This window comes from Papio anubis, chromosome 2 (genome assembly GCF_008728515.1).
Source record: "Papio anubis isolate 15944 chromosome 2, Panubis1.0, whole genome shotgun sequence".
In the NCBI taxonomy this organism is placed as follows: Eukaryota; Metazoa; Chordata; class Mammalia; order Primates; family Cercopithecidae; genus Papio; species Papio anubis.
The window spans coordinates 21,259,691-21,276,423 of NC_044977.1; the positions used below are offsets into that span (position 1 = coordinate 21,259,691).

Consider the following 16,733-nt stretch of genomic DNA (forward strand, 5'->3'; position numbering starts at 1 on the left):
AGGTTTTGAGCAATCTGCCTTAAGCCCATGTTTTAAATCTAAGCTATCTTATATTAGTGCACCAAATTTACAAAACACGAGGCTTAGATTTTTGAGGTTTTTCCCAGGAATCTTACATGGTGCTTCATCCTGTATTAGATGTATATTCTATTGACTGGGCTATATAAAGTAGAATTACGTAACAAACAAACTCGGAATACATTATGTAATAAGGCAATCTGGATATTCGAAACACAAAATCAAATCTATTTGGAAAGGCTATGAGAGGGCCAGAACCTGACACCCAATGATGAAGTTCTAGTGTAGAATAAAAAAGGGAGAAAAAAACCCAACATAATAGATATTTAATGATTTCCAAAATGTGTACTGTATTTTACTATATATTATCCTTCCTCTCTCATATTAAAGACATCAAAAAGTTGTAGCTGCATATTATAACTCTCATGCTTTCTAAGTACCATTAAGCATCCTCCAAGCCGACTTCTGGTCAAAGACATCCTGCTACTAGACCCATCTTCGTAAATAATAGTGGTAATGACTGAAGTAATGAGCTGACAGTTCAAAAAGCAAAGAGTGATTCCTTGCTATTTAAAATTTCATTTTTAATACTGCTACAGTTCCTACAAAGTCTCTGTGAACTAGAAAATAACACCTATGTTTGTCATTGTACTTCTCCAGCTATAGTTTTCTGAGCTTCTTGAATAAACAGATCTTTTCATTTTAGAAATTTTCATTTAAAATACTGTCTCTGCCCTATTCTCTTTCTCTCCAATCTTGCTGGGGCTCCAGTAACATGTAAATTACACCTTTCAAACAGTAAATTATACTGTTTCATATTTGTCTCTTAAGCTCTGTTCTCTTCTTTACATTCTTTTTTCTCTCTGGGCTATTGCTGGATACTTTATTGTCCTTTAATTTCACTAATCCTATCTTCTACTGCATCTAGTCCTCTATTAAACTTGTCCAATAAGTTCTTAATTTCAGATATGTCATTACACATCTTCAGCTCTAGAACATCTATTTGATTTTTTCTTTCTTTTGTATACTCCATGTCTTCATCCATTTTGTTTCATCTTTGGCTTTATCTTCTCTAACCTATTAATCAAATCATTTTAAAGTTCTTATCTGCTAATTACAGTATCTGGATCACCTGTGGTTCTATTTCTTTCTCTTTAAAAAAAATCTTGATTACCTGTAACATTTACCTGCCTCTTTGCTCGCCCAGTGATATAGTTTGGCTGTGCTCCCACCTAAATCTCATCTTGAATTGTAGTTCCTATAATCCCCACTGTGGTAGGAGGTAAATGAATCATGGGGGCGGTTTCCCCCATGCTATTCTCATGATAGTAAGTTCTCATGAGATCTGATGGTTTTATAAGGGGCTTCCCCCTTTGCTCAGCTCTCATTCTTCTCCTTGCTGCTATCATGTAAAAAAGGACATGTTTGCTTCCCCTTCCACCATGATCGTAAGTTTCCTGAGACCTCCCCAGCCATGCTGAAGTGTGAGTCAATTAAACCTCTTTCCTTTATAAATTACCCGGTCTCAGGTATGTCTTTATTAGCAGCATGAGAACGGACTATTACACTCAGTAACTTATGACTGCATGGTGGTAATCGTGAATTAAAAACTTATTTATAGCTTCACATACCTTGAAGAAGCTTTCCACATATTGCAATAAATATACTCCACAATCACTGCTATTGTCCTGTTTAGGAACTTTAGGGCATAGATCCACCATGTTTGTTTTGCTGAATTGACGATGAGTTTTTAGTTTAACTTCCCACTCTACCTCTAAATACCTGAAATAATCAACAAATAGAGTGACTAAAGTAGAAATCTCTTTATCAGTATGCAACATTTTCACAAAGGCGGAAAAACATTTGTTGCCAGATGTGCTGTCTCAAGCCAAATTTCCAGACTGAATTTTACCAGTGCAACCTACATTTTGAGGCTCTCAAGTGCTACTTTAAAGAAAATATGTAATGTGATTTTCAAACTATAAAGCTAGACTTTTTTCAACAACTCAACTTTCACAACTCAATAAAGGAAACTAGGAAATCATTTTAAAAGTTTCATCGTTAGTTTTTTCCAAGTACTACAGTAAATTACAAAATTACACATACATATACATAATGATACAAATGTGAAAGAGTTCCTACTTTTTTCTAAAGTGGTACTTTTGATAATCAATGCAATGCTTCTTTGTAAAACTATACTTTCTGTTCAATTATGAATACAAATTCCGAATTTACCTTTAATATAATCCTTTAGAAATATTAATATTGAATATTAACAGAATTAAAGGTATTACTGATTAAATTTATAAGGCTTATTGAAATAGATAATAAAATATAATTCCTGATATAGTCTTTTCAATAATTCTGAAGGTAACTTCAAAATTACTGAGGATTTAGATGACAGACTGAATGGTAAAACTGTCATTACTTACTCTCGTAAATTCTGAACTGTGTTTTGTACAGAAGCAGCTTTCAAGGAGTCTAGTATAAGAATACATGGCCTATGAAAAGCAAAGAACAAAATCAAGATTTACACACTTGTATACAAAGTATATCTAAATACCTCAAAAAACTGTATTATTTATTACAGCATGTACCTACCTTTTACACATTTTCTTTGGTACTGACATACTCGACTCGGTATTCTGAAATAACATAAATTTTTATGACTGCAATTAAAGCTATTTTGAATAACTTACTATTCAGTTACTCCTTTAAAGTGTTTCAAACTTTGAAATTAAAATGTCAAATAATAGTTATTTTCATCATCAAAAGTGAGCTAACTTTATTTTCCACAAATGTATTGATTTTATTACACTGCTAAAACAGTAGGCTATATATTTTTACATGCAGTCTCAAGTAGTTAAGGAGTTTTAACTTGTCCTAAAAGGCAATCTGGAACTTTAATTACTTCCATTCCAAGTTATTATCTTAAGCAAAGATAAACAAGTTAATTTAATGTGTCTTTACATACATTCGCCAATTTATGATGTCAGTAGGAACACATTTCTTCCCTTTGAAGCATAAGATGCAGAACCTTAATCTATATTAGGTTAAGATTATCACTTTAACCTTAATCTACAAGGGAAAAGGGATAGGGAATTTTGTTTTGTTGATGTTATTTGTTTTCTTCATAAGTTTGAGAAACCACAGACCAAACTTAAACAGATTTATTTAATGCAGACCTTCTCAGTGCCTTTATTATTCTAATATACACAATGGCTCTCTAAGACAGAAAGAGTATACAAAGTTTGCCCAACTTAATTGCCTTGGAATCCTGCTTATCATGAACTGTGTCTCAGAATGAATATCCAAACAAACTCAATTTGAGAAATCTGGCCCTAGAGGCAAGAAGGAATGCTCCTGTTTTGCCACTGTGACAGCAGGAAAGGAAACCTTCCTCCGTAAGAAGTGACACTTCATATCAGTGACAGTAAAGACATAGGCCTGTGCCAGGGAGTCTGCTGCTATTTGTACATGCAAAAAAAAAAAAAAAAAAAAAATTCATTAAATGGCAATCTTAATCAATTTAGAACACTGAACCTAGGCTATGCAGATCAGTTTGGAGCGCCAAATAAAGAAGAGTTAATGATAACTGTTTTAGCCTAAGGAGTTACACGGATTCACTTTGAGTCTACCTTGAACGATTTTTACAAAGAATTTTCTGGCAGGGCTCAGTGGCTCACGCCTCTAACCTCAGCACTTTGGGAGGCCCAGGCAGGCAGATCACCTGAGGTCAGGAGTGAGAGACAAGTCTGGCCAACATGGTGAAACTCCATCTCTATTTAAAAAAAAAAAAATACAAAAATTAGCCGTGCATGCTGGTGAGCACCTGTGTCCCAGCTACTTGAGAGGCCAGGCAGGAGAATTGCTTGAATCCAGGAGGGGGAGGTTGCAGTGAGCCGCAATCGTACCACTGCACTCCAGCCTGGGTGACAGCAAGACTCCATCACAAAAAAAAAAAAAAAAAAAAAAGGAAGAAAGAAAATAAAGTAGAATATACAATGTGCTTAAGAGGATTAATTACCTAAGTTCAAAAAATTACTGACATAAAAAAGAATAAAAGTAAATCTGATCCTTAGAAATTAGAAAAGTAGTTAACCAAGATGAACATCAGATAAACTACTAAATAATCTAGAAAGTTAAAGCAAGCTAAACAGATACAAGAATAATAATGTATTTTGTTCTCTTCCCCAGTCCCACAAAAACTGTCAAAAGAATCACAAAGCAGCACAATCTAATGATGGGCCAGTAGAGTCCACCTAGCTATGCTCTATTTTATAGATAACATTATTATATTCATGAGTTTTCTTCCTTCCCATCTGTGAAGAACACACTTACTTGGGAATCCTCTGCACTCAAAGACAGTGTCGAAGTAGTATGTAGATCATTATCTAGTTAGAAATAATTAAGCAATTATGAATGTTTATTGTATTTTTTATACAGGTAACTTAGAAAAGCTTAAAATTATAATTTTCATGCAGTTACTGGATGCACAGTAAAAATACTTGAGATTTAATTTTTTTCATGATCAATGTTATGAATAAAATTCAATCAACAGATAAAACTGACAATAGTTGGCTGTTATCAAATAACAGGTAAACCCCAGAGCCATGATCTGAAATACCAGTTAGCTAGGCAAATTCTCTATAAAAAGATAATATTCAAAAACAGCTCATTAATCAAAATGTCTGCTATTTAATGCAGAAGGTAGTTAATCTGCCTAACAATGGTGCTTCTAACTATGACCATACAGTTTTGTGTAAGTACACATCTCAGGCTTAAGAGGTTTCAAGATAATTAAACATAATCAGTTGCTTCATCAGTTTGTCTTTTTCCCCACATCAGTTTTGGCCAGTATTAATGGTAACAGCTATTTTTCAATCAGCTTACTGCCTAGGCTACAGCTATAAAACACTTAATTTTGTTACTTTTTTCTCAAAGAAAGTAGGCTTATTTACTTTAGATTCTGGCTTGTAAGAAAACTCGTGGAAGAATTATAAGAGATCCTATATTACCTAACCAAATTAATAGAGTCTACAAGAAATTAGATTAAGTAAAAATGGGGGATTTCAAGCATTGCCTGGAAATCAATGGCATGAATTCTTTGTCATGTTAGCAAACCTAGTGTATTTTTTAAAATGTTATAATACTATTAATTAGCTAGATTTTGTCATTCCACAACGTATATATATTTCAAAATATCATGCTGTAGCCACATGTGGTGGCTCACGCCTGTAATCCCAATACTTTAGGAGTCTGAGGTGTGAGGACTGCTTGAGGCCAGGAGTTCCAGACCCACCTGGGCAACATAGTGAGATCCTATCTTCACAAAAGAAAAAATTTAAAAATAAGCCAGGTAAAGTGGTGCAACCCTGTAGTCCTGACTAATCAGGAGGGTAAGGCAGGAGGATTACTTGAGCCCAGGAGTTCAAGGTTGCAGTGAGCTATAATTGAGCCACTGCACTACACCAAGACAACATCTCTTAAAAAAAAAAAAAAAGTATGTTGTACATAGTAAATACATGCAATTTTATCTGTCAATTTTTTTAAGTTAAAACAAGCAAAAAATGTCAATGGAAATAATAGTACATATTATTCCATACATTATGGAATAAACATAAAATTTAGGGTAGTGGTTACTTCTGGATTAAAGCAAGTGAAATGGGAGTGGTCACAGAGGAGATTATTATCATTATATCGGAAAAGTTTTAATTTCTTAGTCCAGGTGAAACAGGTATTGATGTTGGTCATATTAGTTATACTTTTTGTATGTTTGAAATATTTCATAAGATCGATAAGTAGTAATTTTTAAGTGCCATAATAAAACTTGATATAAGAATACAACTTCAGAATTATATTTTGTCTATACATGAGTCTATCATTACAAATTTCAGATTTTTTATTCATCCTGCTAAAGTAGGTTTAATGATAATAAATAACTACACTACCATTAACTTCATTTTCTTGCCTGTAACCATTATATTATTGTCATCATTATTAAAAACACCATCTACGTTATGGATGTCACCTATTGTTTTGTTGTCATTTTGGGACTGCTGAGCCTGGGACTGCTGGGATACAGTTTGTGGAAAATCTTCATACACAGCTTCTTCTAACCAGGGAAAACAAATGACTGCGAGATACCAGTGAGACCTGTGGAAAAAGAACTACAATCTTAATACCATGCAAAGTCTAAACAACATATAATACATTCTAGAGATACATCTGAGCAAGTGAGAATAATATTTCCTATTAATTTTGAAGACATCCACTGTGATATCTCATTATAACATAGAGCATACATACCAACACTAATTAAATATCCAGAGTTACCAAGGCATAAGTAACACTATTTAGGGTAACAGATGAGTAATTCAAATTTAATTTACTTTCATACAATCAGTGTTTCCTATTAAGGACCTGCCTTAATAAATAGACTCATAGCATTATTTTTTTCATATTGGTGCTTGAAGAGTTTTTTGGTTTTTTTTGGTTTTTTTTTTTTTTTTTAAGACGGAGTCTCGCTCTGTCGCCCAGGCTGGAGTGCAGTGGCCGGATCTTAGCTCACTGCAAGCTCCGCCTCCTGGGTTTATGCCATTCTCCTGCCTCAGCCTCCCGAGTAGCTGGGACTACAGGCGTCTGCCACCTCGCCCGGCTAGTTTTTTGTATTTTTTAGTAGAGACGGGGTTTCACCGTGTTAGCCAGGATGGTCTCGATCTCCTGACCTCATGATCCGCCTGTCTCGGCCTCCCAAAGTGCTGGGATTACAGGCTTGAGCCACCGCGCCCAGCCGAACAGTTTGTTTTCTTAAGTATTTGAAGATTCAATCAAAAATATTTCTTTTATTTAGAAAATTTTTTCCTTAATCCAAACAAAAAAACATTCAGTGTCTCAGTCATTATAGTCTTGTGGTCATTTGTCACTTTATTTTTTTTTTCACTACTTTTACAACATAACCATTGTCAAACCAAAATCCAAGATAAGGAATTCATTGCCTTAGCTACTTTTATAAAAAATAAAATAAAATAATACCTGAGATGTATGTGCCCATAATTTTTACTGATTATGAATCTAAAAACACCATACAATTTTTTTCTGAATTCTTTCCAATACGTTCTTAAATAATCTGAAATACTTACGACTCATTTACAGGTACAAAGATGTAATCTTTATTAAAAATGTTTATGTGACGAGTCCATGTTCTTACTCTTTTATGTCTTCTCTGTGCCATTCTGAGAATATGAAAGATATGTAAAAATTTTTTCATTTAAGTCAGGGACTTCAAGAGCCATTTTTACATACTGTAATATCTTAAATTTAGTTTATTTAGTCATCTTCTTTAAGATATATAATATTTAACACATTATAAATGTATCCCCTTATAGTAACCCCTGGTTATTCTTAAATTTAATAACTACAAACAATAATGAAATGGACAGAATAAGGCGGCAATTTATTAAATGCTTTTTAGATTCCAAAACCTGCCGTGCAACTTAGTATAAACACAGTTAAATCTGTTTATTTTGCTTAGCTCCAGCTGGGCATGATATAAAACACTGTCATTAAACCTTAACAGAATTCTCCAACTGTTATATCTGTCATTAGGGAGGTTTTAAAACTCAGTGGGCTGAGTGTGGTGGCTCATGCCTGTGATTCCAGCTACTTGGGATGCTAAGGTGGGAGGATCACTTGAGATCAGGAGTTCAAAGCTAGACTGGGCAAGATAGTGAGACTTCTGTCACTAAAAATATAAAGATAATTAGCCAGAGTGGTGACATACACCAACAGTCAGTCCCAGCTACTCAGGAGGATTGCTTAATCTCAGGAGTTTGAGGCTGTGATCACACCACCGCACTCTGGCCTGGGTAACGAGGCAAGACCCCATCTCTAAAAAATAAATTAATCAGTTAATTTAATTGAATTAAAAAATCTTAATGGAGGAGGGAAAAAAATGAGGCTTTTATTCTCAGATTCTTTAAAATAAAATTCATCTCCCTTCCTTTCATACACAAGGAAACTACAGGACAACGTTAAAGGTACCTACTACTCATCCATCTTTCCTTTTATTTCTTCAACAAATATGTATTAGGTTCCTAAAAACAAATAATGAAAGTCACCTACACTGCCTTAGAAGGATTCATAATCTAATACGGGCAGAAAAAACTATAACAAATAACTAAAATATGTCATAAGAGGTACAAAGGAATTACGGTAAAGCAGTAAGTCCCCAACCTTTTTGGCACCAGGGACCAGTTTTGTGTAAGACAATTTTTCCAGGGACAAGGGGACGGTTCAATATGAAACTGTCCCACCTCAGATCATCAGGAATTAGTTAGATTCTCATAAGGAGCACGCAACCTAGATCCCTCACACGCACTGTTCACAACAGGGTTCGTGCTCCTGTGAGAATGTAATGCTGCCACTGATCTGACAGGAGGCAGAGCTCAGGCGGTAATGCTCGCTCACCTCCTGCTGAGTGGCCTGGCTCCTAACAGGCCATGGACTGGTACCAGTCTGAAGCCCAGGGGCTGGGGACCCCGTTATTAAAGCATCTGATACAGCCACCTTGAACAGGGTTGGCTTGCATACACACAAACACTAGTTTATTTTCTTTACCTAATCAGGGGAGTTAAAAAAGAAGGATACAAAACTAAGTTTGACTGTCAAAAGAAAGGTTTTAGGAAGGAAGAAAATGACATTTAACAGGGGGATAAAGGTGGTATGTGACTTCTGGCTCAGTCCCTTGGATGGAACTCTTATTGCAGGGGAAAAAAAGGTAAACCATTACGTTCTTATATAATTTTTATCAAGTCATACAGGAAACTGAAATCATTGCCCCATCTTGTTCATCTGAATAATATCTAAACAAAACCATATGGGTAAACATTAGGAGTAACATAGGATCCAGAATGAGCTAAAAGATTTGACAGCAATTACACACTATGTGGAAGATTAACCACACAAAAAAATCAAAGTCATATGTTTATTGAATTTTCTCATTTCAGAAGGACCCAACCATTATAATGACTATAAACAATTACTTTCAACTAGTGCGTAGTCTGTTAATTTGTTTTCTATTTGAAAATCTTAAGGACAGACATCTGGTTTTATATTGGTATTTGGTCCATTTCCTGATTATGCTAACCTTATTTGATTGAGAATGTATTAGACATAGAATGAGGCAAGGAGGATAGGGCAGAATATAGGGGCCAAACATAATCTCCTATTCTCAGTTCCTAACTGTGTAGAAAACCTTCAACTAAATGTCCAACAGTTATCTCAGTAATCAATAACAGGCACTGTTATCATCTCGTATTTTGAGTTCCTAGTATGTTCCAAGCACTGAACAAGGCACTGGGGATAGAGTGGAAAATAAGACAGATAAGTCCCTAACTTCATGTAGCTTCAAATGAGAAACAGAAAATGAAGAAGCAAACAAACGAATAAAATGATTAGAGATCATGCTGTGAAACAAATTTTTTAAATGCCAGGATAAGTTGTTTCAGGCAGAAAATAGGAAAGAGGTCAGCACGTTTGAAAGTGGAAAGGAGGTAGGTTGAACGTCAGTATGGTAAACGAGAGGAAACAATGTTATGAGATGAGTTTAAGGAGATGGAAAGAAGCCAGATCTTGCAGGATCTCATAAAGTATAGTAAGGAAGCTGTGGCTTCTTAACACTAGTAGTTTGAGCCTTTTGGTGTGGATTTATTTGCCATTAAAATTCATATCTCTTGCTGCTCTGATGACTTTTAAAAACTGATTTGTAGAGATTCTTTGTGTAAACACTAATGCTCGGTCTGATATATCAAGTTGTGTGAATGCTTAACAGACCAAGCATTAGTATTCACACATTCGTGTGCATGGTGTGTGCGTGTGCATGTGTATGTTAGTATCTTATGCATCTTACCCTAGAGGATGCCACTCACGTAACTTTATATTTATTATGTACATAATAATCAGGTACATAATATCTGTTTTTTGAAAAAACTCTGTAATATAGCAGAATCTATCTACTTTCATTTCCTTAGTAGGAAGGTGAGTATACAAAATTCACAATCTCTACATTGAATAATCTTAAAATAAAACATGAGATTAAGTGCATAGTACCAATCATTAAATCTGCATACATAAAACAGAACAGGAGAGCATCAGAAATGTTATCTAATTTATTTAATAAATCTCCCCCTTCCATATATCCCTCTCCACTAGCCCTGATTATCAGAAATATTTTCAAATTGCAGTTTTCTCCTTAATTGATCCTGGCAGGTCTTGTCCATCAGGACAAATTCTAGACCTGTAAAGACTCTAAAAATGGAGCTGATCATACATCCCAGTCTGTCTAGGAAAGCCCTGGTATACGCACTTGTTGTCTAGTGTACCCACTGACAGAGCCTCCTATTTTTCTCACAAGCGTCCCAATTTAGACCATTAATTATACAGTCACAACACTATGAACAACAGAAAGAGCTGAACTTTGAAACTGGAAAGCTATATCCAACTTTGAAAAACTTATATAACTTCTTTAAGCTTCAATTTATAAAGACAATGACAATAATACTGTAGAATCAAATAACTTTATGTTCACTGTCTTAGTTCCTAGCAGGCACTCAATAAATATTAATTAGTCTCTCTATTCCTACCCTCTTTCTCCAACAATATATCAAATTCAAGCAGTTTATCCATTAATCCTCTTCTAACTTGTTTATTATTCCTATTATTTTAATGAGATGAATCAAACTCTCATAGCCATTTTTTTAAAGCAATCTAGTACAATAAAAACTTTGGATTAGAAGTTAAAAGGTAAAGATTTAAGTACCAACCAGTTCTGCCATTCACTAGCTGTTCATCTTAAGTAAAATTTATTAAACTTCATTAGACTGCTTCCTCATCTGAAAAACTGGGATACAGTTTATATGCCCTATCAAAAGGTACCGTCATGATAGGAAAAACTGAAATAATGTCAATAAATGGAATTGTAAATTGTAAAACAGTAGAGAAATGTTTACGCTAACTTTTAAAATAACAATAACTCAGTTTTATCATGAGTCTACTCAGATTATCATACAAATTGTTAAGTATGGGGAAAGGGGAGAAATGCCTTATGTTGCAACAACTATCCAAGTTTCTACTGTCTAAGAAATACCTCCTTTTTGCCTATCCCTAGCCACTGCTCCACAGTTTTAGTATTAACCAAAAAAATACTTGGGCAAAAATCAGCTACATTATGCAAACAAATACAGTATTTCATATAATGTAGCATAGGTTTAATTAAATAGTCTGTCATTGGGGGTCCAACCAGGAAAACAAAAACAACCCTATATAACACATAGAATGTAATGCAGGAAATTGGCTACAGCATTGACAAAAAAAGAAAAACAAAAAAACATAAAGCCAAAAACGGGGACAGTGAGACAGCCAAAGATTAGCAGAGGAGGAAACTGCTATACCTGTAGGGTAGAGGGCAAAGAGAAGAAGCAGTACCTCCAGATGGAAGCTGGAGTTATAGCAGGACTGTCCTGTGAGAGGTGGACTCACAGAGGAAATACAGCCACTGTCAGAATCATTTCCCAGTGCAAAGGGAGTAGGGAAGAAATAACCTAGCTGCTTTCTTCCTTGCCCTCCAACTTCCAGGATTTCCCCCGGGGACAAGCAATTGGAAATGCAGACTGCAAGTGTCAGCCTCCCTGTCACGGGCAGCAAAACAGTGGAAGAATGAGAAATGGCTCTCGTGGCAAACAGACCCAGGACCTGCACAAATGGTAGTACTGCCTACTCTAGGAAATACTATGAAGAAGCCACTTTACTAGGTGCATAAAAATAGTATATTTTCTCTTAAAACTTAAGTACATTAGAGGATTAACTTACGAAAGATTTGGATTATCTTCTGTTAAATTATTTTCCTTTCTTGTCAAGCATTTATAGAAAAAGCTACTAAAAATGTGACTTCGTTCAACAAGTTCATCTGATGCCTTCTCCAATATAAGATACCTGTAAAGCAGTAACCCCACAAAAGTAAATTATTTTTAGATTTTACTTGGTCTTCCCCCAATTGCCTTATGTGTTCTGGAAATCTTTGTTTTTTATCTATTTTGATTCAAAGCAATCTTGCAGTTTCCTCTAATTTCAGCTTTCAGTTTGGTTAGTTACCTAGCCTTCCATCATGTAAAGCAGAAATCACCCACTTATTCATTCATTTACTTAACAAATATTTATCAAATTCCTAACATGTGGCCCGGCATGGTAGCTCACGCCTGTAATCCCAGCACTTTGGGAGGCCGAGGCAGGCAGATCACGAGGTCAAGAGATTGAGACCATTCTGACCAACATGGTGAAACTCTGTCTCTACTAAAAATACAAAAATTAGCTGGGTGTGGTGGTGTGTGCCTGTGGTCCCAGCTACTCAGAGGGCTGAGGCAGCAGAATCACTTGAACCCGGGAGGCAGAGGTTGCAGTGAGCTGAGATCACATCACTGCACTCCAGCCTGGGTGACAGAGTGAGACTCTGTCTCAAAAATAAAAAAAAAATTTAAAACTTTAAAAATTCCTAACATGTGCCAAACTCCATGTTTACACTAGAGACACAAAACAAGAGGGGAAAAATAAAGTACCTGCCCCTGTAGAGCCTATAATCCAGAGGAGTGAGGGTAGAAACTATTAATCAAATAATCATATACTCAAATATAAAAGTGAAATTATGACACTGCTAAATAAATCTAGAAAAATGTTAATAACTGTGTGATATGATTCATCTCTAAATTCTTAGTCCATTTCTGTACTAAAACAATCCTTCCATATAAGCTTATAATTCAATCGCTTAGTAACTAACCCCTTCATAATAGAAAACTCTGCTATTCTTTATAGTTTATGCAGGCTTGAAAATGTGTGATTGTTTTTTAAAAATGGAGTAGCTAGAGTTTGCAGATCAGAATACTAGAAAGGAAACAGCTACACAGAGAACTCCAGACAGCTGCAGAGTCCTCTTCAAGTATTTAGGAGAGTATTAATCCCTGAATGTACGTGAGGAAAGTACCCAGGGACAGGGAAAGAACTACTCAAAAAGATTAGAGAGAATGATACCAAGTATTCACAGAGACCAAGAATGGTGCCTGTTCCTATCAGCGAAACTGGACACTTCGTAATTCCTGAGACATTGGGTAGAGTACTCAAAAAGGTCTTTCCTCAGTAGTAAGATTAAGTTATTGGCCTCATCTAACAAATCTTAAAGGCATCAAAACATTTTCCAAATAGTTTTACTGTGTTCTAAAACAAAATTCAAGCATATTTATAAATACAAAAATATCCAGCACCCAATCAAAAAATTACCAGACATGCAAAAGCACAAAGGAATGACTCATAATGAAGAGAAAAATCAGTCAATTGAACCCAAAACTGACAGAGATGTTAGAATTGGCAGAAAAGAATATTAAAACAATTATAGCTGTATTCCATATGTTCAAAAAGAAACATGGAAGATATAAAAGAGACTCACATTTAATTCCTAAAGATGAAATCTACAATGTCTGCAAATATAATATGAGATTTTGACCTGAGTCACTGGAATAAAGATTACTAGTATTATTAGTAAAACAATAGAGCTTAGATAAGATTATAGTAAATTTGGTTTGGGAGAGATGTGTAAAATAATTAGGAGATATCTCCATCAACAGTTGGGAATCTAGGTCTAGAGCTACAGTAAGAAATGACAGCTAGAAGCAAATTTCCTTTGCATAAAGTTTTAAATGTTTTCATACCAATTCCTGCAGCTCTGGCTATACAAAAACTGGGGGGGGGGGGGTAGAAATTAAGTGATATGGATTGTTAAAATGATAGCTGACTCTTAGAGTGCTTAAGGGAGGCCAAGGCGGGCAGATCACCTGAGGTCAGAAGTTGAAGAGCAGCCCGGCCAACATGAAACCCCATCTCTACTGAAAGTACAAACATTAGCCAGGCGTGGTGGCGGGCACCTGTAATCCCAGCTACTCAGGAGGCTGAGGCAGGAAAATAGCTTGAACCCAGGAGGTGGAGGTTGCAGTGTGCCGAGACTGTGCCACTGCACTCCAGCCTGGGTGACAAGAGTGAGACTCCGTCTCAAAAAAAAAAAAAAAAAAAAGATACAACAGATATCTAAATAGAGCTGCTTTTTTTTAGTTCCCAAAATGATTTGTAATTTGTAAGTAACTTCTTTCACCACCATAATGCAATAGTTAAAGAAATGTATATCAAAAACTAACAAAAGCTAAAGAAAAAAAAAAAACAAAAATGTAGCAACTCTTCTTAACTGTATAGCATCCACAGTAAGTAAAGCAATGAAACTGAATTAGTCAATTCTAGAAAACCTTGGTAAGCAAAAATTTTCCAAATCTGAAATCTTGGCAGGTTACTTTTAACAGGATTTAAAATAATTCAGAGATAAAAACATTTATTTTAAGTTTCTCAGTGAAATCTGTAAAACATAGGATCATTTATCATTGTACTTACTTAAGGTAAAAATCAATGATTACATCATTAAGAAACTCTCCTTCTTCTAAACACTCCAGATCTTCATTAGTTACTCCTAATCCCCCCTTAGTAGGTGGTGGAGGATATACAATCAACCTTAAAAGTAAAAATAAAGTTAAAATATATTGATGTTGAATATCCTATTATCTAAGAGATTTCTTATATGAAACAATAACTGGGCAGTGGTATTCTGTAACTCAAATCTGTAGGGTAAAAAACATTTGACCTGGCATAAACAATGATATTTTCCTTCCTTTATTCTCACAAGCTACTAATGGTACTCCCATTGAGTATTATCTTTTCTTTTCCAATACTTTCCATGTGGGCTATTCTCAATAGGCTACTATCTCAATTAGTCTCTAATCAATAGGTTTTATCTCACAATCAGTTATATCATTGAAGATGCTTCTCTTCTTCATAATCTTTAACTTTCAATAAACTGATACAATAAATATAGCTTTTCCTTTCTCCATTTTCTAAGTTTGAATCCTCAAGACTAGTTCACTTCCTTTCAGAAAAGCTAGCAGTCAAAAATTGTGCGCTGCTCCTGGTGGCTAAGCTATACCAGCAGCAGGGCAAAAAAGAAGTAACATGGGAGCTGAGGAGGAAGTCTCCCCATAACAAAGTGCCTGCCACATACAACTTAAGAGACTATAAAGGAAACAAACAATTTAATCACAACCAGAAAGTAGTAGAGAAGAGATGACAACTAATTAGTCATCCTTCTGCTGGCATTCTCTCTTAAAGCTTAGAAATAAGACCAGTTGCGAATTCCTGGCTATAATCTTGGAATAGGTAGAGCAATACTCAATGAAAAATGTAGTCAGTAATGAAGGTATAATATGTACTTCTTGCACCAGAAAGGTTCAGAATGGTAAGAGTTATCCACATTGATTTAATCTTAGTACCATGGCACCTAAATCAAAAAAGAAAATGTAAATTTAAAGTGCTAATATGATAGTTTCTATTTTACTGGCTATTTTCCTATCCTAGTCTTTCTTTCGAGTGTCTTTCTTCAAAACAAAGAAATAGAATCACATGGAGGTATAGAAATCACCATCAAATGCACAGACTCCATATTCTGTCTTAGCACCATGAGAAGACATGGATGAAATATGAACAAAGAAGCAATTTCCGAAAGAGAACTTGTAACAAACTCCAAAGTACCTTAAATTGAAGCATATTTTAGTAAGCAATTTCATTTTCCCTATCTCATATTCAGATAAGGAATGTAGAATTTTTTAAATCATACATTGCTATTCAAATATTTTTATTTTTTTTTAAATTTATTTATTATTATTATACTTTAAGTTGTAGGGTACATGTGCATAACGTGCAGGTTTGTTACATATGTATACTTGTGTCATGTTGGTGTGCGGCACCCATCAACTCGTCATTTACATCAGGTATAACTCCCAATGCAATCCCTCCCCCCTCCCCCCTCCCCACGATAGGCCCCGGTGTGTGATGTTCCCCTTCCTGAGTCCAAGTGATCTCATTGTTCAGTTCCCACCTATGAGTGAGAACATGCGGTGTTTGGTTTTCTGTTCTTGTGATAGTTTGCTAAGAATGATGGTTTCCAGCTGCATCCATGTCCCTACAAAGGACACAAACTCATCCTTTTTTATGGCTGCATAGTATTCCATGGTGTATATGTGCCACATTTTCTGAATCCAATCTGTCACTGATGGACATTTGGGTTGATTCCAAGTCTTTGCTATTGTGAATAGTGCTGCAATAAACATACGTGTGCATGTGTCTTTATAGCAGCATAATTTATAATCCTTTGGGTATATACCCAGTAATGGGATGGCTGGGTCATATGGTACATCTAGTTCTAGATCCTTGAGGAATCGCCATACTGTTTTCCATAATGGTTGAACTAGTTTACAATCCCACCAACAGTGTAAAAGTGTTCCTATTTCTCCACATCCTCTCCAGCACCTGTTGTTTCCTGACTTTTTAATGATCGCCATTCTAACTGGTGTGAGATGGTATCTCATTGTGGTTTTGATTTGCATTTCTCTGATGGCCAGTGATGATGAGCATTTTTTCATGTGTTTGTTGGCTGTATGAATGTCTTCTTTTGAGAAATGTCTATTCATATCCTTTGCCCACTTTTTGATGGGGTTGTTTGTTTTTTTCTTGTAAATTTGTTTGAGTTCTTTGTAGGTTCTGGATATTAGCCCTTTGTCAGATGAGTAGATTGCAAC

General features: G+C 35.3%; 1 protein-coding gene across 8 annotated transcripts in view; it reads right to left on the minus strand.

Annotated features, from left to right (window-relative positions):
* SENP7 (SUMO specific peptidase 7) overlaps window positions 1–16,733 on the minus strand; it is a 197,867-nt gene that overhangs the window by 2,621 nt on the left and 178,513 nt on the right. For 5 of the 8 annotated variants that reach the window (XM_021933988.2, XM_021933986.2, XM_021933985.2 and 2 more), the window contains 8 exons: window positions 14,500–14,616; window positions 11,887–12,009; window positions 7,161–7,253; window positions 6,050–6,174; window positions 4,360–4,412; window positions 2,620–2,663; window positions 2,451–2,519; window positions 1,650–1,800 (listed from right to left, as the gene is read on the minus strand). In XM_021933988.2, coding sequence (XP_021789680.1) covers window positions 1,650–1,800; window positions 2,451–2,519; window positions 2,620–2,663; window positions 4,360–4,412; window positions 6,050–6,174; window positions 7,161–7,253; window positions 11,887–12,009; window positions 14,500–14,616 — 775 coding nt within the window. The remainder of the gene's footprint in view (window positions 1–1,649; window positions 1,801–2,450; window positions 2,520–2,619; window positions 2,664–4,359; window positions 4,413–6,049; window positions 6,175–7,160; window positions 7,254–11,886; window positions 12,010–14,499; window positions 14,617–16,733) is intronic. The other 3 variants (XM_021933983.2, XM_021933981.2, XM_021933987.2) reach the window with 3 other exon arrangements.